At 47.9% G+C, this 23,264-nt stretch overlaps 1 protein-coding gene across 2 annotated transcripts; it reads left to right on the forward strand.

Annotated features, from left to right (window-relative positions):
• Positions 1-930: 930 nt before the first annotated feature.
• Positions 931-21,476, forward strand: TSPAN33 (tetraspanin 33). 2 transcript variants are annotated; one of them, XM_030308410.1, is made up of 8 exons: positions 931-1,261; positions 15,011-15,068; positions 15,723-15,847; positions 16,184-16,258; positions 17,576-17,671; positions 19,458-19,586; positions 19,989-20,150; positions 20,361-21,476. In XM_030308410.1, the coding sequence occupies exons 1-8, from the start codon at positions 1,160-1,162 to the stop codon at positions 20,460-20,462; spliced, it is 849 nt and encodes a 282-aa protein (XP_030164270.1). In that variant the 5' UTR covers positions 931-1,159; the 3' UTR covers positions 20,463-21,476. The 2 variants fall into 2 exon arrangements, with proteins under 2 accessions (XP_030164270.1, XP_030164269.1); XM_030308409.1 differs by having other exon boundaries at positions 932-1,261; positions 15,720-15,847.
• Positions 21,477-23,264: the final 1,788 nt, after the last annotated feature.

Consider the following 23,264-nt stretch of genomic DNA (forward strand, 5'->3'; position numbering starts at 1 on the left):
GAAGGGGTGAAGGGGCTCTCTGGGGTCTCTTTTATGAGGACATTAATCCCTTTCATGAGGGCTCCATTCTCATGACCTAAGCACCTCCCAAAGGCCCCATCTCCTAATACCATCACCTTGAGGGGGAGGGTTAGGATTTCAACACATGAATGGGGGGGGGGATACGAACATTCAATCTATATTCGTGTTTGCATTACTTATGGTAGTCAGCACAGTATCCACCACCTGCGCTGTTCTCAACTTGTTTGTGTCAGATCAACATGTTAAAAACAGATCAACATGTTAAAAAAGATTCTAAGGAAATAGGGAGGAGGATTGAAACAGTAACGAATTAGGATGGCAGAATTGTTGGTGATGTTTCCAAATTTCAGCCAGTGGGTCACAGCTTCTGAAGTAAGCATTTAAAATATGTAGTTACTAAACAGGGTTGCCGCTACTCTTAAATATTTTCTAATTGTTACATGTAGGTTAGTTTTGTCTCCCCGATTTTATTGTCATCCCCCGGGAATTATCTCTACTCTCTTGCATTCCCCCAGCTTTCGGCGCATTGCTCAACACGCGGTGTACGTACTTGTTGATTTTAACGTAGGTGTCTTTCCATATGTGTACGGCAACCGGGTAGGGGACGTGGGTGTGTGATGCAGTAGGCATTCCTTCCCATCCCTTTTCCCTTGAGCAGCTGCTGCCTGGATGCTTCCCTTCTCGGGGGAGGAGGCAGAACCACTGACCCTTTAACAAGTTGTCCCTCACAGAACAGGTGTCTCCCCCGCCTTTCGGAGGAGAGGGATGGCTGGACACTTAGTGACATCAGCGACCGACCAATGAGAAGTCAGGCTTCGGCAGTCGCGCCAATGAGCAACCAGGGGCGGGCCCGGTTTCCTGGGAGCCGGGCGGACCAGGCTGGTCCACCCGCCGCCGCGGAGTCTCCGCCGCTCACGCTGCGCGCCGCGGCTCCAGCGACTCCCGGCGGCTCCGGTGGCGGCGCAGTTCCCCTGCCCGCGCTCCTACCAGACGCACGGCTCGGGCACTTCCCACCGCGGCGCAGCTCCCCCGCCTCTCGGGCTCCCGCGGAGGCGCGGCTCATGCCCCCGGGCGCAGGGCGCGCAGGTGGGCCGGCCGCCGCGGGGAGATAGGCCCCCGGGGGGACGGCGGCGGGACCATGGCCCGGAGACCCGGGGCGCCGGCCGCCTATGGGGAGGAGTTCACCTTCGTCAGCCCGCTGGTGAAATACCTGCTCTTCTTCTTCAACATGCTCTTCTGGGTGAGTCTTGGGGGTCGTGGGGGGGCACCTGGGCTGCAGGGCACCCCTCGAGCGTGGAGTGGGTCGCCCACGTTCTGAGGAGGGGGCGTCCCGGGATGCCTGCTTAGTTTTCTGGGCTGATGACACTTTGGGGTAATTCATCCTGGGGAGGGACACCACGGTGGCGCCGCGTCTGGAGGGGGCGAGGGGGCGAGGGGGCGTTGGGTGGGGAGGTGGGGGGAGGGAGGGTAATGCCAGAGATTCAGTAAAGACTTAGGGGTATCCTCTGGGCATCTGTGGCAGGCCAGAAAATGGGTTTGCGAGCGAGACGCGGGTTTTCCTGTTGGCCCAAAGCAGACCCACTGGTACATTCATGATTGGGGACTTCCAGGCCTGGGGGCTGGGAGGCCCAGCAGCAAAGAAAAAAGAGAAAGCCGGGGGAACCCGGACCGTTCCTCCCCCTAACCTCAGAGAGGATGGCTTACAGGGCTTTTTCACCTTTTCCTTTTGGAGGCCTCTGGTGCCCCCCTCCCCACAAAGGCTGAGAAGGGGCAGGAATGGCCTCCAGATGTGGATGTCTTTCCCATCACTGTCCCAAACTTTGCCCCACCTTTCTCAGGATCAAACTCCATCCCCTGGAGCCTGACTGTCTTCATCTTCTCTACATTGGACCGACCCTGTGTTGGGCTAGAAGGCCAGCAGTCCTTTCAGAATCTTCTGATGAGGGTGGAAAAGTGAAAAAACTCTTGGACGGGGGCTACCGAGATTCCCATCTCCAGCCTGCAGTTGATTGTTGATTTAACCTGGGCAATATGTTCACCTCTGTAGGCCCTAGTTCCCTCCTCCCCAAAATTGAACCCAGTATAATCAGAGATAGCAGAAGTACTCTGCTGGAGTTAAGAATCTAGCTGGACCAGCTCATGAAATGCTAGCTCAATCCTGTTTCACATCTATGGAGTCCCTGAGCTCCTCTGGGTTTGGGAACATAGAGAGGTCCCTCCCCCAACCCCCATATCTGTTCCAGCTCCAGCCAAGCCAGAGCTGCTGCTCTAGGTGCCCATTATCCCTGCCCATATTTCCACCTGAGACCTAAAGTTCAGACGTGCAGGCGGGAGAAAGCATGAGTTTAAAATATGTTTCCTAGGAGAGGGAGCAGACCCAGCATCTAAGCCAGTTGCCAGAAAGGTTCACAGGGGCCGTGGTTTGAAGAACAGACACAAAGTGCATAAGTGCTAGCCTGTTGGGACAAATGAGAGAAATCCCAGAGGGTGGTGATAAGAGCTCAGCCATTGTACCATTTCACTCAAAATGAAGTTTGAGTCCCTAACAAATTCTCAGTTTTAGCACTGGGGAAAAAAAAAAAGAAAAGAAAAATCTGGAAGACATCTTGTCCAGCACCCACATTTTATATATGAGAAAACTAAAGCACAGAGATATTAATTATTTTTATCCAACAAGGTCCAACAGCTGGTTAGTAAGTTTGATCTTGTGGTTTTTCTATTGAACTACTGTGCCTCTAGGGGAAGTCCTTGGCCCAGATGGCTGCTACTGTAGTCAGCAGTATTAGCAGTTAGCCCAACTTCCCATGGTCTAGGTTCTGCCTCAGCTGGAGGTTAGGGAAGAACAGAAGAAAAAAAAAAAAAAATCACCACTACTCTGCCCAGGCTGGGGGATGTTCTAAGGGAAACTCCCTACTTAAGGGCAAGTCCCAGTGAACCCTCCTACCTGCTCACAGAATGCGCCAGCCCAGTGACATGCCATCTCAGGGCCAGCACTAGCATCCCAGGGACCTCAGATCCACCTTCTGACTTTCTTTATCAGCCAAGACTCTGCTTCTTTTTTGGAGCCGGTGGCACCTCACCCTTATCTGGGTTCCCCAGCGACAACAGCTGGGTGCATCTGTTACACTTGCATTCATGGTCATTTTCTTGGACTTCCCCACCCTGCTCCACCCCTCCTTTTACCAGACAAATGACTTTGAGAGGTTGCAGCCAGGGAGAGAGTTTGGCTCCATGGACCCATTTGCCTTGGTAAAAATGATTCATTCAAGGTCAGAGGACCTTGCTAACCAAGTTGGCACCACCCCAAATTAGAGAAGAGCCCCTTCTTGGCCCTACTTTAGACTCATAAAAAGTCAGAGGCTCTAGAAATAGCACAATGAAGGACAAGAGGCCCAGTTTCTTTCTGGCATCAACTTACTGTGTGACCCTAAGCCAATATATCCGTCTCTCTGTCCTTAATCTTTCTCCTCTAAAGGAGAAAATTTTTCTGCCTCTGTGAACTATTTAAAGATGAATACATCACTTTAGGGACTGTTTTCTTTCCTCAGGACCTGGGGCTTGATCTAAGGATGCATCTCTTTGTGTCCTGGTGTCCCTGGGACGTTGACCTTCTCAGAGGACAGTACTTTTTGGGTGTTACTGAGTGTCACTTTCCCCCCAGGCCCAGAGCCTCAGAGCTACATTCCACACAAGTGCAGTTGGAGATGAAGGGCTGCTTCCCCAGCTCAGGGGTCATCTTTTTTCCCACCCTCCTCAGGGACTGGTTACAGTGCTTTCTTTTTTGTTGGCTTTCACCATCCTAATCAAATTCCCCTCTTCTGCCCAGGAGACACCCATGGATGGGACTGTGGGTGGGCCCTTCCCTTTTCCAGGCAGAGTGCACGTTCTGGCCAGCTGCTGGGGGAGCCGCGTATGGGTGCTGTTTGTTTCTGTGCTGGAACACAATGGGAAGGTAGCCAGTGTCGTCTGGGCTCACACTCAGTGGTGGCGGCAGCACTGGCTATCTCTGCTGCTGCTCTGGAACCCTGACACTTGGGTCATTTAGTCTGACTCAGAAAGCTGCTGGCTTCTTTGGGAGCAGGACCAATTCCTCCTGTTCGTGTTTCAGATCTCACTTCCCCTTTTACCTAGGAGTTCTGGTTTTCTCCCCAGAATCGTGCTGCTGGGTTACTGACTGTTGGGATCCCCTGACCTGGAGTAGTTGCCGCACGATTCCAAAAGTTGTATTACAATCTTTCAGTTAAGAAGTAGCTGACTGGGGCGCCTGGGTGGCGCAGTCGGTTAAGCGTCCGACTTCAGCCAGGTCACGATCTCGCGGTCTGTGAGTTCGAGCCCCGCGTCGGGCTCTGGGCTGATGGCTCAGAGCCTGGAGCCTGTTTCCGATTCTGTGTCTCCCTCTCTCTCTGCCCCTCCCCTGTTCATGCTCTGTCTCTCTCTGTCCCAAAAATAAATAAAAAATGTTGAAAAAAAAAAATTAAAAAAAAAAAAAAAAAAAAAAAAGAAGTAGCTGACTTTCCTCCCCTCCCTGTGTTGGACAGCTCTGTGCAGAGAGAAGACCAGTGCCATAGTACATGCTTTATCAGCCTTGGGCATACATTGGCAGGAACATTATCAGTGCTGCCCATAGCAGTCACCTCCTTCCTTACTGGTCCTTGTCCCACCCAGGGCAGCAGTTGGGGTGGCTTTTGAGTCAGGCAGAACTGAGACTTCCAGTCCCTGTGTCTCAGCCCATGCTTCCTTGGTGGCTATGCCTCAGGGCTTATATACATACACCTTATATATACCTTGATTGCCACATCCCTTACCTGTGCTGCAATTAGGTGTTTATTTATGTCTCGTCTTCTAGACTTCGGGCCCCTGAGGGTAGACTGCCTTATTCACTTCTTGCTTCTCAGTGCCCAGCAGAGTTTGGCAGAGTGGGTACTTGCTGAATGTTTGTTGAATGGCAGCTGGGGGAGCAGCCCCTATAGGGTGAAGGCAAGATGCCCTTCCTTCCTCTCTTATGAACACTAGTCTTTCGAGATGCAGCACAACCTAAAGTCCTTGAGCATTCTTGGTTGGGAAGAGGGGATCCAACTGTGTTCGTTCTCTTCTGCACTGGGTCTCGTGGCCTAGCACCCTCCTTCAAGGCAGGTCAGCCATCCGCCCCCAGCATGTCCCTCAGGGCCATACGTAATTACTATCTACAGCACCCAGATTTTTCCACTTCCACTGCAGCACAGGTGGACCCCCATCCAGGTCATTCCCAGACGGATCCAGGCCTCCGGTGAGGTATCTTCTTAAAAAAAATTTTTTTTTACATTTATTTATTTTTGAGAGACAGAGAGTCAGAACACAAGTGGAGGAGGGGCAGAGAGAGAAGGAGACACAGGATCCGAAGCAAGCTCCTGGCTCTGAGCCGTCAGCACAGAGCCTGATGTGGGGCTCGAGCTCATGAACCATGAGATCATGACCAGAGCCAAAGTTGGACACTTAACCGACTGAGCCCCCCAGGCGCCCCAGGTGAGGTGTCTTCTTTAAGAAATTCACACCCCCCTCCAGGACCACTGTCTTGGAGTCCTCAGTGCACTCAGAATGTCCCATGTCACCTGCAGCGCCATCTGTTGTAACCTGGCTCAGAAGCCTTGAGGAAATGACCAGGCATCAAACCTGGAAAAATCCCTCCTGAATGGCAGAGACCTTTTTATCACCCAACATAACCCCCAACACACACACACACACACACACTCACACACCCACATACTCACACCTGAATACCTTAGGAAGCGGAGCCCATCCCCCTCCCCCAACTCTCCTCCTTCCCCTGTAGACTAGGCAGGCTTAATAAATGAAATAGTCACATTACAAAAAAAACAAAAAAAAAAACAAAAAAAAAAAAAACACTAAAAAGGAAGACAAGAAGGATATCCTATGCTGTCAAGTCACACACATGCCTTCTTATCTCAACAGCTCTGTTTGCCTTGTACCAAGTAGGAAATCATAAACTTCAAGCAGCCTTTAAAAGAATAAAAGAAAACATGTAGCACCTCTTAGAGTCTTGATAGAAGATTCTGTGTCAGGCTGGGAACTCCAGGGCGATAGTTCAAGTGTTTACATTACTGTGAGTCCTTGTGGACTTCTCTCCCTTGTTTATAACCTTGGGAAACCCAAACCAGCCACGGCCTAAGGAGAAGCTAAGGGGTTGGCTCCAGAGCCGCCCGGATGGCTCAGTAGGTTGAGTGTCCAACTCTCTTGATATCGGCTCAGGGCATGATCTCACAGTCATGGGATCAAGCCCCAAGTCAAGTCGGGCTCCATGGTGAGCATGGAGCCTGCTTAGGAGTCTCTCTCTCTCTCTCTCTCTCTCTGTCTCCCCCTCTGCCCCTTCCCCACTTGCCCTCTCATTCTCTCTCTCAAAATAAATAAATAAACGTAAAAAAAATTCAAGGGTTGGCCCCAGATGTTGGAAAGGAAAGAGCTCTGTGGACTCCCCCACTCCAGGAGGACAATTCCATCCAATCCAGAGGGAGAAAGCCAAGAGCCAGTCTCACAGAGATAGTCTACACCTCAGAAACCCAGGAACAAATGGTGCTGGGATGGCCCCAGAAGTGTGTGCAGACCCTGGGCAGTGAGAGAGGGGGCCCTGCTTTAGGTCTAGCAGGCTTATCCGAAAATAAGGACAGAGAGGACTTTGAAACTGAAGGTGCAGACCCCTCTCTCCAGTGTCCCTCTGGATAGGGGAAGGATTTTTGATTCCCACGCAAAGAATGTGTGTCCTCCCCCACCCCCCTTCAACAGAAGAGGAGAAGAGATTCCAAGGAAGAGGAGAGGACTTTGAGACAGATGCACCCACTTTGTACAGACTGGACTTTACAATGTGGAGACAAAGAAGGCCCAGGGCTTTGTCTCGGGGGCTGGTGGGCCCTGTGTGGTGATGCCGTCTTCTCCTTTCAGGGTGCTGTTCCAGGGACTTCCCTCTGGGCCCTGCTGGTATCATCACCTCCCAGTGCTATCTTACTTCCCCTTGAGCCCTGCCCAGTTTGGAGATTACCAGCTGCTCCCCCAAGAGAATTGCAGGCAGCTTCTTCCCACCTCTCGTGATGCCCCCCGGTGAATGCACATGCCCTGGTGTTGCTGTGAGCCTCTGAGGTGGAGAGAGGAAGGCAGCCAGGTGGCTGAGGTCACAAGGCTCAGGAGACAGAAAGACAGGTTCCTGTCCCACTTCAGCGGCTCACTTGTTGAGTGAGTCAGGGAGAGTTTCTTGAATTCTCCCAACATCAGTTCTGTAAAATAGAGATGCTAACACCTTCTTGGGACTGTGGTCAGAATTCAATGAAATAGCGTGTATAAAGTGTTTATTTAGCCCAGTGCCTGACCCTTAGCGCTTGACAAAAGACAGCTATTACTGTTGCTAGAAATAGCTCCTGGAGGTCACCTGTTAGGGATGGCCTTGGAGAGCTGGGATGAGTGCTCCTTCTGGCAAAAGGCAGATAGATAAGGATTGAGTCTAGGTGAAGGCTAGCTAACCTTGGGCCTGACTTCCTTCTGCCTCACACCCCCTTTGCTCACATTTCTTTCTTTCTTTTTTTTTTTTTTAATAATTTATTTATTTTTTAATTTACATCCAAGTTAGTTAGCATACAGTGCAACAGTGATTTCAGGAGTAGATTCCTTAGTGCCCCTTTACCCATTTAGCCCATCCCCCCTCCCACAACCCCTCCAGCAACCCTCTGTTTGTTCTCCATATTTAAGAGTCTCTTCTGTTTTGTCCCTCTCCTTTTTATGTTATTTTTGCTTCCCTTCCCTTATGCTCATCTGTTTTGTCTCTTAAAGTCCTCATATGAGTGAAGTCATACGATTTTTGTCTTTCTCTGACTGACTAATCTCACTTAGCATAATACCCTCCAGTTCCATCCACGTAGTTGCAAATGGCAAGATTTCATTCTTTTTGATTGCCGAGTAATACTCCATCGTATATATATACACCCCGTCTTCTGTATCCACTCATCTGTCGATGGACATTTGGACTCTTTCTATACTTTGGCTATTGTTGATAGTGCTGCTATTAACATGGGGGTGCGTGTGCCCCTTCAAAACAGCATACCTGTATCCCTTGGATAAATACCTAGTAGTGTAATTGCTGGGTCGTAGGGTAGTTCTATTTTTAGTTTTTTGAGGAACCTCCATTCTGTTTTCCAGAGTGGCTGCACCAGCTTGCATTCCCACCACCTTTGCCCACATTTCTACTGTTAGAGAGAAGTGTTAATTAATGATGTCTTTGTATTTTATATTTTATAGAGCTGTTTTATATCTGTCATGGGAACAGAGACCCCACTGTTGTCTCCAAGGACCTTTCCTAGGTCCACTTATAAGGGCTCGTCCCACCGCCTTGGTCTTAAGGTACAATCCAGTGGAAGTCCATGCCTGTAATTGTTGGCATTTGGGCACTAGATCCAGAAGAACTCTTGTTTAGAGTTTCATCTTGGGGCCCTGTAACTTTTCCTCTCTTATCACTGATGGTTCTGAAGTAGTATCCTGGGGCTAGAATAAGGGTTTTTCTTAAAAACCTCAAATCATGGACGTCTTTTTGCAATTTGCAAGAAAAGAAGTCAAACAAGGCAGAGAATTTTCTCCATTTTCTATTTTCTCCCATGAACATTAGCATCTGTGGCTGCTTATCTGCCAGCAAGCGCTAGCAGAAGGCAAAGGGAAGAGGACAAGTAGCACCAAATATTATGGAAAACTAGGAAACTAGAGTAGTGCCTGTATTATTGTTTTATGAGATGTAGAGACATATGCCTAACAGCCTTGTCATCACTTAGTACATTTTTCCTTATTTCTAGGATAGAAATTTATGTTGTGCTTCCTCACATGACACACTGAGAAGGACACAAAACTATCTGTGTGGTATTTCTGTCAAAAATGTGTCATCTGAGGGGTGCCCAGGTGGCTCAGTTTAAGCATCTGACTTCGGCTCGGGTTATGGTCTCTTGGTTCTTGAGTTCAAGCCCTGCATTGGGCTCTTTGCTGTCAGTGCGGAGCCTACTTTGGATCCTCTGTCTGTCTCTCTCTCTCTCTCTCTCTGCCCCAACCCCAATCTCTCTCTTTCTCTCAAAAATTAATAACCACTTTCTAAAATGTGTCATCTGAATCTAATTGTGAGGAAACAATCAGACAAATCCAAATTGAGGAGTGTTCTGCAAAACAACTGGCCTAGACCTCTAAAAAAATGCCAGTGTTGGGACACCTGGCTGGCTCTGTCAGTAGAGCATGTGACTCTTGATCTCGGGGTCGTGAGTTCAAGCCCCACGTTGGGCATAGAAAAAAAAAATGCCAGTGTCAAAAAAAAAAAAAAATGTCAGAACAAGTGTTGGCAAGGATGTGGAGAAACTGGAACCCTTGCACATTGTCGGGGGGGGAATGTGAAATGTTGAAGCCACTATGGAAGAGTCTGGTAACTCCTCAAAACATTAAACATAGAATTACCATGTGACCCAGCAATTCCATCCCTGGATATATATCCAAGAGAATTGAAAATAGGTATTCAAACAAAAAGTTGTCCACCGGCATTCACAGCAACACTATTTACGGTAGCCAAAAGGTGGGAACAACTCAAACGTCCATCAAGGGATGAATGGATAAACACATTTTGTTATATCCATATAATGGAATGTTATTAGGCCATAAAAATAATGAAGTACTCGCCAAAGCAGGGATGAACCTTGAAAACGTTATGCTCGGTGAACGAGACCAAACACAAAGAGCCACATACTGTATGATTCCATTTACGGGAAATGTGCAGAATAGGCAAAACCTTAGAGATAGAAAGCAGATTTGTGGTTGCCAGGGGCTGGAGGAGTGGAGGGGATGATGTCCCTTTGCATACCCACATCAGTGTGAGGGAGGTTTTTTTGTTTGTTATTTAGCATTTCCTTACTTTCTGGTGGTACGTGTTTAATGGGTAAGAGATTTCTATCCGGGGTGATGAAAAAGTCCTGGAACATGATAGCCGTGATGGTTGCACGGTAATGTGAATGTACTCAAGACCACTGGACTGTAACACGGTTAATTTTGTGGTGTACGTACTTTACCACATTTTTTTTTCTGAAGTCAGTATCTTGAAAGACCAAAAACAAAGAAAAAAGAAGCCAAGCTGCAAAGGAGGCCAAAGGAGACTTGATCTGTAATGCATGATCCTTGATGGGATCCTGGATCAGGAAAAAAGAAAAAAAAGGTTATAAAGGACATTATTGGGAGAATTGGGGAAAGGGAAGTATGAGCTGTAAATTAGAGAGCAGCGATAGCATATTAAAGTTGACGAGAAGAATTTAATATGTCCAAATTGTATAGGGTATGCCAACAGAGCATTGTAGCTTCCTGGGGCTCTGACACCTGAACAGTTTTAACATTGCCTTACACTTTGGTGTGAGGAGAAAATCCCCCTGATTATTTGGTTTCGGTTTTGTTGTGTTTTTTTTAGAAATCCCCTTGATTAAAGTTTGTGACATTGCATGCATATGAATCCTAATTTAAGAAAGTCTGATATTTAAAAAAAAAATGTGGGTTGGGGCGCCTGGGCGGCTCAGTCGGTTAAGCGTCCGACTTCGGCTCAGGTCATGATCTGACCCACGGTTTGTGGGTTCAGGCCCCACAGCAGACTCTGTGCTGACAGCTCAGAGCCTGGAGCCTGCTTCGGATTCAGTGTCTCCCTCTCTCTCTGCCCCTCCCCTGCTTGCACTCTGTCTCTCTTTCTCTCTCAAACATAAATAAACATCAAAAAAAAAATTTAAACAAAAAAAAAGTTTTTTTTAATTTTAGAAAGGGGGAGGGAGGGGCAGAGGGAGAGAGAGAGAATCTTAAGCAGGTTCCATGCTCAGCGCAGAGCCCAACGAAGGGCTCCATCTCACGACCCTGGGATCGTGACCTGAGCCGAAGTCAAGAGTAAGACGCTTCTCCGACTGAGCCACCCAGGCGCCCCAGGGTGTCATTTTCATCATATCACATCGTATACCTGTGATTTACCTCTGTTGATGTTGATCTTACTCCCCTGGCCGAGGTAGTGTCTGTCAGATGTCTCCACCCTCTTTCCCCCCCTCTTCTGTACTGTGCCCTTTGGAAGGAAGTCACTATGAGCATCCACACTTAGGAGCGGGGAGTTGTGCTCTACCTCCTTGAGAGTACACTGTCGACACAAACCATTTGCAATTCTTCTGCATGGGAGATTTTCTTTTCTCCCTCGTTTATTTATTTCAGTCCTTTTTTTTTTTTTTTTTTTTTTAATTTAAGTCCTTTCTATCAGTATGGACTCATAGATACTTATTTTATGTTTGGGGTAATAATTTCATTCTTCCTTATTTTGATGTCCCTTTGGCATACCCACCTCAGTGTGAGGGAGGGTCTTTTTGTTTGTGTCTTAGCATTTCCTTACTTTCTGGCACTGCGAGATACTCCAGGCTTATCTTCTATATCTCCTGCTCCAGTAGGAGATTCAGCCATTTTCCCAAGGAGCCCAGGGGTTGGTTATTTTCATTATAAGGTGATTACTCACCTTATATAAGGATAAAGGTATTGGTGCACGCAAGTTATTTTATATAATTTGATTGACAACTCCTCAGGAACATGCCTTTTGCTAGACTCAGCTATTTTAAAAACTGTGTCTAGCTCTTAAAAATTTCCAGTGAGGCTTCATTCTAGCCAGAATATGAAAAGCCATTCTAAGAAGTATCTTTATCTCTATCCTCATCGTGAAAGGAGGTCATTGGTGGTATTGTGGGGTGTTCTAAGGATTTTGTGGCAAAGCCTGATAGAGTGGAAAGAGTACCAGACTGAGATTGGAAACTGGGTTTAGTCCAGATGTTTCCTCTGCACCCATGTGCACTTGGCCAAGTATCACTTTGCTCTTTGGGCCTCATCTATAAAAAGGTGAGTGGCTGAGCTCATTTCTAAGGTTCTATTCAGCTCTAAAATGCTATGCTATTAACGGCAGCAGCATTAACTTTGGGAGGGCAGTAGCTTTGAGGAATTCAGGGTGGGAGATGTGGGCAGGAATAGGAGTGTGAAAGGGCAAGCAAGCTGTGACTCGGGGATGAAGAGGGAGATCAGTGATAGAAATACCAATTCTTAGCTAGTGAGCCCCAGGAAAGCAGTATCATTAGTGATCATATTAAATATTAACGATAATATTAAAGTCTTCATCTTGATTTTAATGTAACCCGTACCTGCTGCTCTAGATCCCTGGCTGAGTGTGCTTTAGGCTTGTGGTTCTCAAACTTGGCTGCACATTGGAATCACTTGGAACACATTCAGAACTACTGTTGCCTCAGGGCACCTGGGTGACTCAGCCAGTTAAGCGTCTGTCTCCCGATGTTGGCACAGGTCATGATCTCACGGTTCATAGGATCGAGCCCTGCATCGGGCTCTGCACTGACAGCGAGAAGCCTGCTCGGGATTCTCTCTCTCCCTCTCTCTGTCCCTCCCCTCTCGTGTGCTCTCCTCCCCCACCCCCATTCAAAAGTAAATAAATAAACACTAAAAAAAAAAAAAAAAAAAGAAAGAAATACTGTTGCCTGGATTACAATATGTGGTTTGGGTGCAGCTAAGGCATCAGCAGTTTTCAGTTCTTCCCTCCCTGCTCTTCCTCCCATTCTAACGACACTCAAGTTGGGGAAGCATAGGCTGTAGATGCTCTTGCTCCTCTCCCACATAGCGTGCAGTCTCCTTAAGGGCAAGACTACATCTCACTCATTTTTGCAGTCCTCAGAGTACCTTGTACATAGCAGCTGATGACTTGAATTTGGATTGTGTGTTAGTTTCCTAATGCAGCTATAACTAATTACCACAAACCTCATAGCTTAATACAACACAATTTTCTTACATTCTAGAGGTCAGAATTCCAAAATGGGTCTCACTGGGTAAAATGAAGGTATCACCAGGGATGGTCCCTTCTGGCGGCTCTAGAGGAGAATCTATTTCCTGCCTTCTTCAGCTTTTAAAGGCCGCCCATCTTTGGCTCATGGCACCACACCCCTCCAATCTCTGCTTCCATTGTCATACCTATCTCCTTCTCGGACTCTGACCTTTCTGCCTCCCTCTTCTAAGGCCCAATAGGATAATTACTCTCCATTTCCAGACATATTTACAGATTCTAGGAATTAGGACAGGACATCTTTTGGGGGAACACTATTCTGTGCTACCCCCCACAGATAGAGACAGAACTGCTGTAATTACAGGCCCACACAGGGAATTAAGTTACCGTGATACGTGGCATCTCTTTACTTTGTTGTTTTAGCCGCGTTAGGATTTAATCAGAGGCCATCTTTGTGGCAAGTTATACATCCTAGCAAAAGTGTAACATGTGTAAAACAGTAAGGAGTCTGGGAACAACAGAAATAAAGAGCAGGTTCATATCTTTAAATGATTCAGTAAAGGGATATTCAGAACTGTTAAGTGGCTATGGGGAGTTTTAAAGGGCAGGCCGGGCTGCTCAATCACTCTGGCAAAGGGCTGTGCCTACAGGCTGGGGGATGACTGAGATCTCTGTTGTGTGGTTGCCTTGCCTCCCACCCATTCCCCCTTGCTCCCTCAGCCTGGTTGTCCTGGGGGACAGCAAGCCAGCTGGCACCTCCAGCCCCACTCACAGCTCTGCAAGCAGCTCCCTCTCTCCCGGACAAAGAGCATGAGGGCCAGTAGATAACACCTAGTCCTGAGTCAGAAGCAGTGTCAAATGATTGGGGGCAAGGCTGTGTATATAGCCAGGGAAGAGTCCTGAAAGATCCGGTTTTAGATAAGGGTTTCCATTTACTGCTAAACGCACCAGAAAGCAGAGGCCACTGAGGAAAAATATCTTTCTGCTGAGTAACTACTTTGACCCTATTAGCTCTATAGGGTCCCTATTCCCTTCTCCCACCGAAGCCCCAAGATGGCTTTTTCCAGCTGGTCTCTGTCTTGTAGGACAGTGGAGTCTAGCCAGCCATCTCCTTCCCCACTGAGTTGGTCAAGTCCCTGCTGCTGAGAACTCCCTCTAGCCAGAGCGTGGCCCCAGCAATTGCCATGGTGACAGCCAGCTGCTGCTTAGCACCAGCCTGGGGACTGGGCACAAAGAAAGAGTGGCCGAGAGATGTGCACATTGGGCTGCCCGGCACTCCTGGAGGCCTGCTGTGGGGGTGGAGGGCAGAAAAGTCCCCTTTAGGGATTGTTGGTAGTCTCTGATGGGTTTGATCTCTCAGGGAGAAGCCAGGAAGTTTGAAGCATTTAAACTCTTATTGTGCTCCACACTGGAATCCAGGTTTATAAAGATAAAGGCTCCCTTGCCAAGCCAGTTTGCATTTTACACACCTGTGTTCATGGATGCATTCTTTCCATTGCTATGTGCTTGCATTCTTGCATTGGACACCATTTTGACCTCCAAGAGATTTAGACACTTGGGAGTGTTCGTCGACTCAGGCCTGCTTCAGCTTTAAAACCTGCCCTTTGAAGTAGTTGGATTCAAATTCAAAATTTCAGAGTTTCTGTGTCACCCTGGAAAAGTTAACTATTAGTAATGACAGATAATATTTATTGTCAGGCACTGTGTTAAATGCTTTCCATACATTATCTTATCTAATTTCACAGTGGTTTTTATTTTTTTAGATGTAGTTGTTTAAATTCTCGTCTTCAGATACAGAAACTGAGGTTCAGAGATTTGTCTAGCATAGGCCCAGGTTTGAGTGGTTCCAAAGCCCAATTCTTAGCTACGGTCCGTAACCTTGTATTGCCTTGATTTCCTCATCTGTAAAATGAGAACAGCCGCCTCACAAGATAACTGTGTTGTGAGGATCAATTGAGATCATCTTGGTAAAAGCTTTTCTTGAAGGCAAAACAGATGCCATCAACTGTATCTCTTGGGAGGACAGAGATGGTCATCTCTGGGTCCTGGGAAAGTCATCTTCCTGCTTCTCTTAAGGTTACTTACAGCACTCAGGGCCCCCTGGTTTCCAAAATCTCAGAGTCTGCCTCATTCCTGTGTCCACAGGTGATTTCCATGGTGATGGTGGCTGTGGGAGTCTACGCTCGGCTGATGAAGCATGCAGGTGAGCTATAGGTCCCCCTCTATCTCCCTATGACTCTTGCCAAGCCCCTTCCTCCTCTGCCTCCATGGCCCTCTAACATGCTTTCCTCAGCCGCCCTCTAGCCTGATTTGAGCACCCTACCGCAAGGCATTAGGCCACCCAGGCCAGTTCACCTAGATTTCCCTGAACTCCCACGAATCTTCCAGGATATGCTTACATTTTAGGCTTAAGAAGTGTCTAGGAAAGTAGGTAGGCCTCTGGGAGCAGAGAGTAATCAGAGGCCTTACCCCCTCCCTCACTCTGTCCTGGAGTAACTCAACCTCCATTCCAGTTCTACTGCACAAAGTCTCCAGGAAACGGAATCTGCAAAACTGGGAGCCTAATGCCATTCTAATTCATTTCTGGAGCGCAAGTGGTTCGTCCTCTCTTAAGCCTGGGAACAAAAGCTCTTACTTTGTTATTTGTTAGTTCCTCAAATTAAATGCCACAAACCTTTCTCGGCCCTTTTTATTCTCCCCATCGGAGGAGAGTACTGCCTCCCCATACCTTCATCCAACCATACTAGAGATTCCCCCACCAGAGGGGAACAGTTTTGGAGGGCATCCCCCACCTCGTCCCTGGGTATCACTCTCAGACAGCACCAGGCTCAGACTGAGACAGCCTCTCCCCCAGAAGCAGCCTTGGCCTGCCTGGCAGTGGACCCTGCCATCCTGCTGATCGTGGTGGGCGTTCTCATGTTCCTACTCACCTTCTGTGGCTGCATTGGATCCCTCCGTGAGAACATCTGCCTCCTACAGACGGTGAGTGGTCAGGGACCCCACCAGAAAGACCCTGGCCCCCTCCATATGCCTCCCAGCCTCCTGATGCCGTTCCTACTACCATTTCAGTTTCATCTGTCCCACCTACTCTCCAAGGCCTGTGCTGTCCACTCCCCGCTGTAGAGCTCAGCCCAGATGAGTCAGCACAGGGTGGCCACCCTTAAGACAGCATGTGAGAGAGGCAGCGGCGGCCTTATGTGCGGGGCCTCTGGGAGAAGTGCCTGTAGCCCCCAGTACCCAGTACTCCCCATGGCCCTGGGAGGGGCTACACCCAAGCATGGTAATTGACTGTCTTCTTTCCCTGCCCACTCCCTACAGTTCTCACTCTGCCTCACCATCGTGTTCCTGCTACAGCTGGCTGCAGGGATCCTGGGCTTCGTCTTCTCAGACAAGGTAGCACTGGGGCCCCAGGGGCTCCTTAGGTGTGAACCGGAGGGAGGAAGAGAAGGTTCCTGCCCATGCTTAGCCTGATTAATTAACCAGCACTCCTTCCCCTGAGAAGCATCAGCCTTGGAAAGATTCTCCTTAGGGATGAACAAATGGCCTTTAAAGTCACCATATTTAGAGAGGATTTCCAGATTGTAAGGTGTTTTCCCTCTGACAGTTACAGAGACCAACAGGAAAATAAACTCTATGAACACAAAATTAAAGCAATCTACAAACTTTAATGGCAAATTATTGGTAAAATATAATTATCAAGTGGACTGTAGACAATACGAAGAAACTTTTATTTCTTCTGAAAGTTGCTTACTGGGATACACAGAAGGAAAGAAGGGGGAAACTAAACAAGATTTTGAGCAGTGTTCACCATATCTGGAAGAGGTCTGTTTAGTGATCGTCCTTTTAATTAAGAACCAGAATTCATTTCTCAAAGGGCAAATGACTGCCAGGAGTCGTATTGAACTATAGAAACTTTGAGAAAAATAGTGGAGCAAGAAGGAAGAAGGAATGGTGTAAACTATGAAATGGGGAGTCACTGAGTTCATTCTGAAGAATGTCCTAGTCCTTCTGGCTTAGTAAAATCCTAAAATGATACAGATCTGTTTGGAGTCTAAAGAGATGCAGTTTCCTTATGTCCACTAGAGGTCAGTGTCTCAGCTTTGTAAGCCCTTTTCTACTAAAATCTATATATTGGATTCTCTGCTTTGCATCAACAAGTATTTTGTGGTTAATAGTGTTCCCAGATAGATAAATCTTGGATTATCTTGAAATGTGGCCTTGTGGGGCACCTGGGTGGCGCAGTCGGTTAAGCGTCCGACTTCAGCCAGGTCACGATCTCGCGGTCTGTGAGTTCGAGCCCCGCATCAGGCTCTGGGCTGATGGCTCAGAGCCTGGAGCCTGTTTCCGATTCTGTGTCTCCCTCTCTCTCTGCCCCTCCCCTGTTCATGCTCTGTCTCTCTCTGTCCCAAAAATAAATAAACGTTGAAAAAAAAAAATTTTTTTTTAAATAAAAAAAAAAAAAAAAAAAAAAAAAAGAAATGTGGCCTTGAGAAGTGGCAACAGCAGGTCCTGCATTTCTCTTGCCTACTGGTACCTGAGGGCCCAGGGATGGATAGGCTTTTTGGAACTGGCCATCAACCTAGGACTTAGTTCCGATTTCAAGGTTGACTTCAATGAAGAAGGATGGCCACTGTCTATGGTTATTCCTGAAGGGAGGAGCAGGTTAAGGGTTAGTCCTGTGTTCTGATCCCCTACTCATGTCTCTGGCAGGCACGAGGGAAAGTGAGTGAGATCATCAATAATGCCATTGTGCACTACCGAGATGACTTGGACCTACAGAACCTCATTGATTTTGGCCAGAAGAAGGTATGGGCTAAGAGTGGGGGGGAGGTCAGCTGTGGTCTGAGAGGCTGTAGGCAAAAATTAATGCCATCCCAAGAGGCACCTCACCCTTCAGGTCTGTGGGCTTCTTCATTACCTGTCGGGTAATGGATTCTGGAAGGAGGTTTGGCAAAAAACCATGCACAGTAGAGTACTTTAAAAGTACTTTTAAGAGAACAGAACAGTAGTATATATAGTAATCTGCCATTTGTATAAAAAGAGGGAGGAAAAAGTATGTATTCATATTTACGAAAGGAATCTGGAAGGATATGTAGAAACAATTCTAAGTGGTTACTTTTAGGGGAATAAGGAAATGGGCAGATTTTTACATATTACCTATTTAAAAGTTTAAATTTTAAAATCATGATAAAATATACACAACATAAAAATTTACCATTTTAACCTTTTTAAGTATATGAAACTGTGGCACTAAGTACATTCACATTGTTTACAACCATCACCACCATCCATCTCCAGAACTTTTTCATCTTTCCCAGAGAAACCCTCCCCATTAAACACTAACTCCCCACTTCCCCTTCCCCCAACTCCTAACAACAACTATCTACTTTCTATGATTTGGCTACTCTAGAGACCTCATATAAGTGGAATCATATAGTATTTGTCCTTCCGTGACTGGTTTAGTCACTTAGCAGTTCTTCAAGATTCATCCATGTTGTAGGATATGCCAAAATTTCCTTCTTTTTTAAGGCTGAATAATATTCCATTGTATGTACAGACCACATTTTGTTAATTCATTCATCTTGCAATGCACACTTGGGTCACTTCTAAATGGAAGTGATGCTGCTAGGGGTGCCTGGGTGGCTCAGTCGGTTGAGCGTCTGACTTCAGCCCAGGTCATGATCTCGCGGTCCGTGGGTTCGAGCCCCGCATCGGGCTCTGTGCTGACAGCTCAGAGTCCGGAGCCTGTTTCAGATTCTGTGTCTCCCTCTCTCTCTGACCCTCCCCTGTTCATGCTCTGTCTCTCTCTGTCTCAAAAATAAATAAACATTAAAAAAAAAAAAAAGGAAGTGATGCTGCTATGAATCAGAAGTTGAATTTTATTTTATTAAAAAAATGTTTAATGTTTACTTATTCTTGAGAGAGAGAGAACATGAGTGGGGGAGGAACAGGGAGAGAGGGAGACACAGAATCCAAAGGAGGCTCCAGGCTCTGAGCTGTCAGCACAGAGCCCGATGTGGGGCTCAAACCCACGAACTACAAGATCATGACCTGAGCTGAAGCCGGATGCTTAACCGACTGAGCCACCGGGCACCCCTAAAGTTGAATCTTAAATAAAAGTGCTTTCAAGACCAGTACTGAGTTCCTCTTCCCTTGGTGCAACTTGACTTGGATCCTCCTTACTTTTATGGAGTAATTAGGAACCCACAATATTGAAGATTCTCTTCTGTTTCCTCTGTATTAAGACAGATATTTTCAGCACCAATCCTTTAAGTATTTCAGCCAGTGTTTTTGAACACCTCCTTTTGCCAGCCTCTATATTATGCAGGACCGCAAAACCAGAACCTGCCTTCAAGGAGCTCATAATTGAATGTATAAAAAACAAAATATATAACTTTGGTTGTTATAACAAGATATATAAAGGTGAAGGCCACTGAGAAATGTGAACTCAAGGTTTAAGGTTGTGTTTAAACACAACCTGAACTTACAACTGGAAGCTGGCCACAGACTTTTGGCTGCTGTGAGAATTCCCCTGGTCATCTCAATGTGAGGGGCAGGTGATTCTTAACCTCTGTGGTGGGCTTTGTTACAGTTCAGTTGCTGTGGAGGGAATTCCTATAAGGACTGGTCGCAGAACATGTACTTCAACTGTTCAGAAGACAACCCCAGCCGTGAGCGCTGCTCTGTGCCTTACTCCTGTTGCTTGCCTACCCCCAACCAGGTGAGCCTACATCCCACCTCATCTCCTCCTGGGCAGCAATCTCAGTTACTTTCCAATTAGGGTAGCCGCTGTTGGGAATCCCCATTCAGTAGCTTAACCGGTCAGTTTTGTAGGACAGCTGTCCGATGTTTTTCTTCACCCCAATCTAATGGCTCTGTTAACTTTTCATTCCCACAGTCCACATGGGGATTCAGAAGGTGCAGGTCTCTAAAGCAAGGAGAACTGAACTCAGACCTCCCAGAGGAAAGGAAGCTTGCGTTTAGCAACTTCCAAGCTAGGATCCTCCACATGTACTCCCTAACGTTTTAGGAGTTTAAGAAGGGTGGGAAGCCCATCAGCTAGGGCCCAAAAGAGAAAGTTTGAAAATAGGAGTCCCATTTAGCTTTTCAACTCTTTCCCCAGGCAGTGATCAACACCATGTGTGGCCAAGGTATGCAGGCCCTTGACTACTTGGAAGCTAGTAAAGTCATCTATACCAATGGCTGTATTGACAAATTGGTCAACTGGATACACAGCAACCTCTTCCTTCTTGGTGGTGTAGCACTGGGCCTGGCCATCCCCCAGGTAACTTACCCTGTAAGCCTTGTGGGTCGTATAATTCTGCAAAGACTCCTTTGTTTTGGGGAGGGCCCCTGGGGATCAGCTAGGGTGTCAGGCACAGCTATTGCTAAGGAGCAGGGGATCGGATGGTGCTGACCACACTGGGAAGACTGAGTCAGGGAAAACAAAGACATCACTCATTGCTGAGGGCCCAATCCATCTCGCCTCTCCCAGCTGGTAGGAATCCTGCTGTCTCAGATCCTTGTGAATCAGATCAAAGATCAGATCAAGCTACAGCTCTACAATCAGCAGCACCGGGCCGACCCATGGTACTGAGAATCCATCCTGCACCTCCTCACATTGGCAACAGGCGAGCCTCATCGACCAACAGCAGTGGGCATAGCTCTCATCACCAAATGGAGACTTGGACTCCAGTCCCCCAGCAGCAGTCCAGTGGGGAGAAGCCAACTCCAGCTGGGCAGAAGGCAGGGTGCATAGGTGGCTCAAGTCTAGGAAGGATGACCCTCCTCCTTTCCCCATCCTAGCCCTCACCATTGTTAGAGTTATTTTGTATTCTTTTTAACCTTACACATTTGGGTTTATGTTTTTTTGTTTTTGAGTTTTGTCTGGGCAGAGATGTTTGGGAAACAGCAGTTGCACAGAGTCTTGGGGGTACTAGGTGCTGCTTTACACGGAGGCACTACAACCTACAGCTCTACTAGGGCTGCTACTGAGCCTGCTGGATGTTTTCTGATTCCATCTGTTGACAGCAAGACCTGGCTGGAGAGTGGGCACTAGCAGCCCTACCTGGAGTCCAGTTAGCATGATACCAGCTCCAGAAGGGAATGGAACAGGCAGTGAGCTTGGGGTCGGCTGGGGACAGTCGTATGTGTTGGGTAGGAGTGGAAGGCGATATGTTTACCAAATGCTGCCCTGCCATCCTCCCAGGTAGTGAGAGTGAGCTACATCCTGCCCCTCCCTCATTTCCATGGAAACATGGCAGCAGGGGCAAGGGGTACAACAGCAGCCAAATTCATCCCTCTCCCCCACTCCACCCTTTTTAAAAGGTTTGGAACCATGGTCTTTATAATCTGCAGCCAGCAGAGGTGGGACTGAGCCATTTGTGCCCTTGAATTCCTCTCATCTGGCCCTCCCTCTCCAGCAAGTGGGGTTTCTTTAACTTTGGCAGTGCTGAGGGAGGCTAGGTAATCCCTCCCCACCCCCCACCCTTCCCCCGCCCCGCCATTCCCCTACACCATAGCTCAGTATTTCTACAGTGTGAAAAGCAGGGACCTCGCTGGGGCAGGGGGAGCCAGAAGTGGCAATAAAAGTTTGTTGACCTGGGCTAAACTTGACTCCATGAATTTTCCATTCTGGCAACTAGAAGGGGGCGGGGGGGGGGTAGAAGGGCCCAGTGGGTGGGCCCTCCTTCCAGGTGGGGACTGGAGACTCCCCTAAACACAGCACCTTGTGGGCCCCATCCTTCCCTCCATCTCTCCCGCAACCAGATGCACTAGTCCCCTCCCACAACCCCGCCCTCTCTAGTCTAAATTAGGTCGAAAGATTCCCAATACTGATCTGGGAACAGGGTAATTTTATCTCAAAACCTGACGTTAATTTTTTCCCAAACTAAAGTGAATTCAAGTTTGCTGCCCAAAACTTTTAGGATGGGGGTAGGTAAGAGTACAGCTGGAAATCAGAATCTAGTATTCTCTGTTACAGCGGGGAGGGGAACGAGGAGGAAGGGCATCTCTTCATCCCCAGTCTGGACTCTCCAGCCGCCTACTCCATCTTTACCTGAAGGAGCCCGTACTGCGGCCCACCTTAGTTTTTAGGGAGGACTCAAAAAAAATTTCGAAATTTCGAGCGGAGAGAGCTGCTGGCTTCCTCGCGCGGGGAGGAGCGTGCGAGGGCAGCGAGCTGGGAGGCCAGGCGGGCGCGTCGGGGGCGGGGCTGGGGCGGGGCCGCGCGGCGCTGTGGGTGGTCCCCGCCCCCGCGGCGGCCGAAGCAGGCGCCTCCGCCCCCTGCCCTGGAGGAGGTGGGAGCCGGGTAACTAGGGAGCTGTTGGGGGTTGCGTGGTCCAGCTATCCGGTTAGTGTTCCCCAAAAGGTCCTCGCCGCCCTCTGCTGTCGGGGGTCTCAGACTAGGAGCTTTGGCACAGCGGGGGCCGGGGAAAGACTCGAAAGAGTCCCTACAGCGCTGGAGAGACAGTCTCGAGTTCTCTCCCCGCCCCCAGTTTCTTCTAAACGAGCCTTCTGCGCCTGGGAGGGCGTCTTTCCAGCAGCCGCCTGGGGCCCCAGCCAATGTTTAGCTCCAGCTAGTAACACAACGGAAAGAAAAAATCATCACAAATAAAAAATTAAAAGTAAGGGCCTTTTATTCTGAGAGAAGAGTTAAAAAGCGCGCTTTCTCTGTGTCGAAGGTAGATTTTATAAAGCATTTTATATTTCTTTTGGTGACGGGGACCTTTTGGGTTAGGAGTTGGGGTGACGCACTTTCCTGGTTCACTGGCTTTGAGGAACTCACCTGGCAAGGGGCTTGTTTGGGGAGCTCTTGGAATAAGAGAACAGAACGGTGGTCCGCAGACCCAGGATTCCAACCCAGACTTCTTAAACTACAAGCTACACTTTTACTTAGGTCTCTGCTTTCTGCCCAAGTCCCAGGTCTTTTTTTTTTTTTTTAATATGTTTATTTATTTTTGAGAGAGAGGAGAGACCGAGTAGGAGGGAGGGAGGGGCAGAGAGAGATGGAGACAGAATCTGAAGCAAGCTCTAGACTCTGAGCTGTCAGCACAGAGCCCAAAGATGAAACTCACGGACTGCCAGATCATGACCTGAACGGAAGTCTGATGCTTAACGGACTGAGCCATCCAGGTGCCCCCAAGTCCTAGGTCTTAAAGGGCCGTTAGCAAAAGTTTAGAAGCTTATAGTGCAGCTCAGTGTTCTTAGCTAGATTCATTTCTCAGTGTCTCTGGTTCTCAGTCTCTCTAGCTTTCTTTCTCTTTGGCCCGATGCTGGGAGAGAAAATGCCCCAGTTTTTAAAAAGTGTTCTCATTGTTCATGTTTTAATTTAATTTGCTCCCTGAATTTCTGTTTCTAATAACTTTAGTCTCAAACAAGCGGTGGGGTTAACACCAGT

This window comes from Lynx canadensis, chromosome A2 (genome assembly GCF_007474595.2).
Source record: "Lynx canadensis isolate LIC74 chromosome A2, mLynCan4.pri.v2, whole genome shotgun sequence".
Taxonomy (NCBI): Eukaryota; Metazoa; Chordata; class Mammalia; order Carnivora; family Felidae; genus Lynx; species Lynx canadensis.

What these genes read in the sequence shown, in the direction of transcription:
- TSPAN33 (XM_030308409.1), top strand. Translation starts at nt 1,160, where the DNA reads ATGGCCCGGAGACCCGGGGCGCCGGCCGCCTATGGGGAGGAGTTCACC. An exon ending in TCGGCTGATGAAGCATGCAG is followed by an intron (nt 15,069 to 15,719) that starts GTGAGCTATAGG and finishes CCTCTCCCCCAG; the next exon opens with AAGCAGCCTTGGCCTGCCTG. An exon ending in TGGGCCTGGCCATCCCCCAG is followed by an intron (nt 20,151 to 20,360) that starts GTAACTTACCCT and finishes CGCCTCTCCCAG; the next exon opens with CTGGTAGGAATCCTGCTGTC.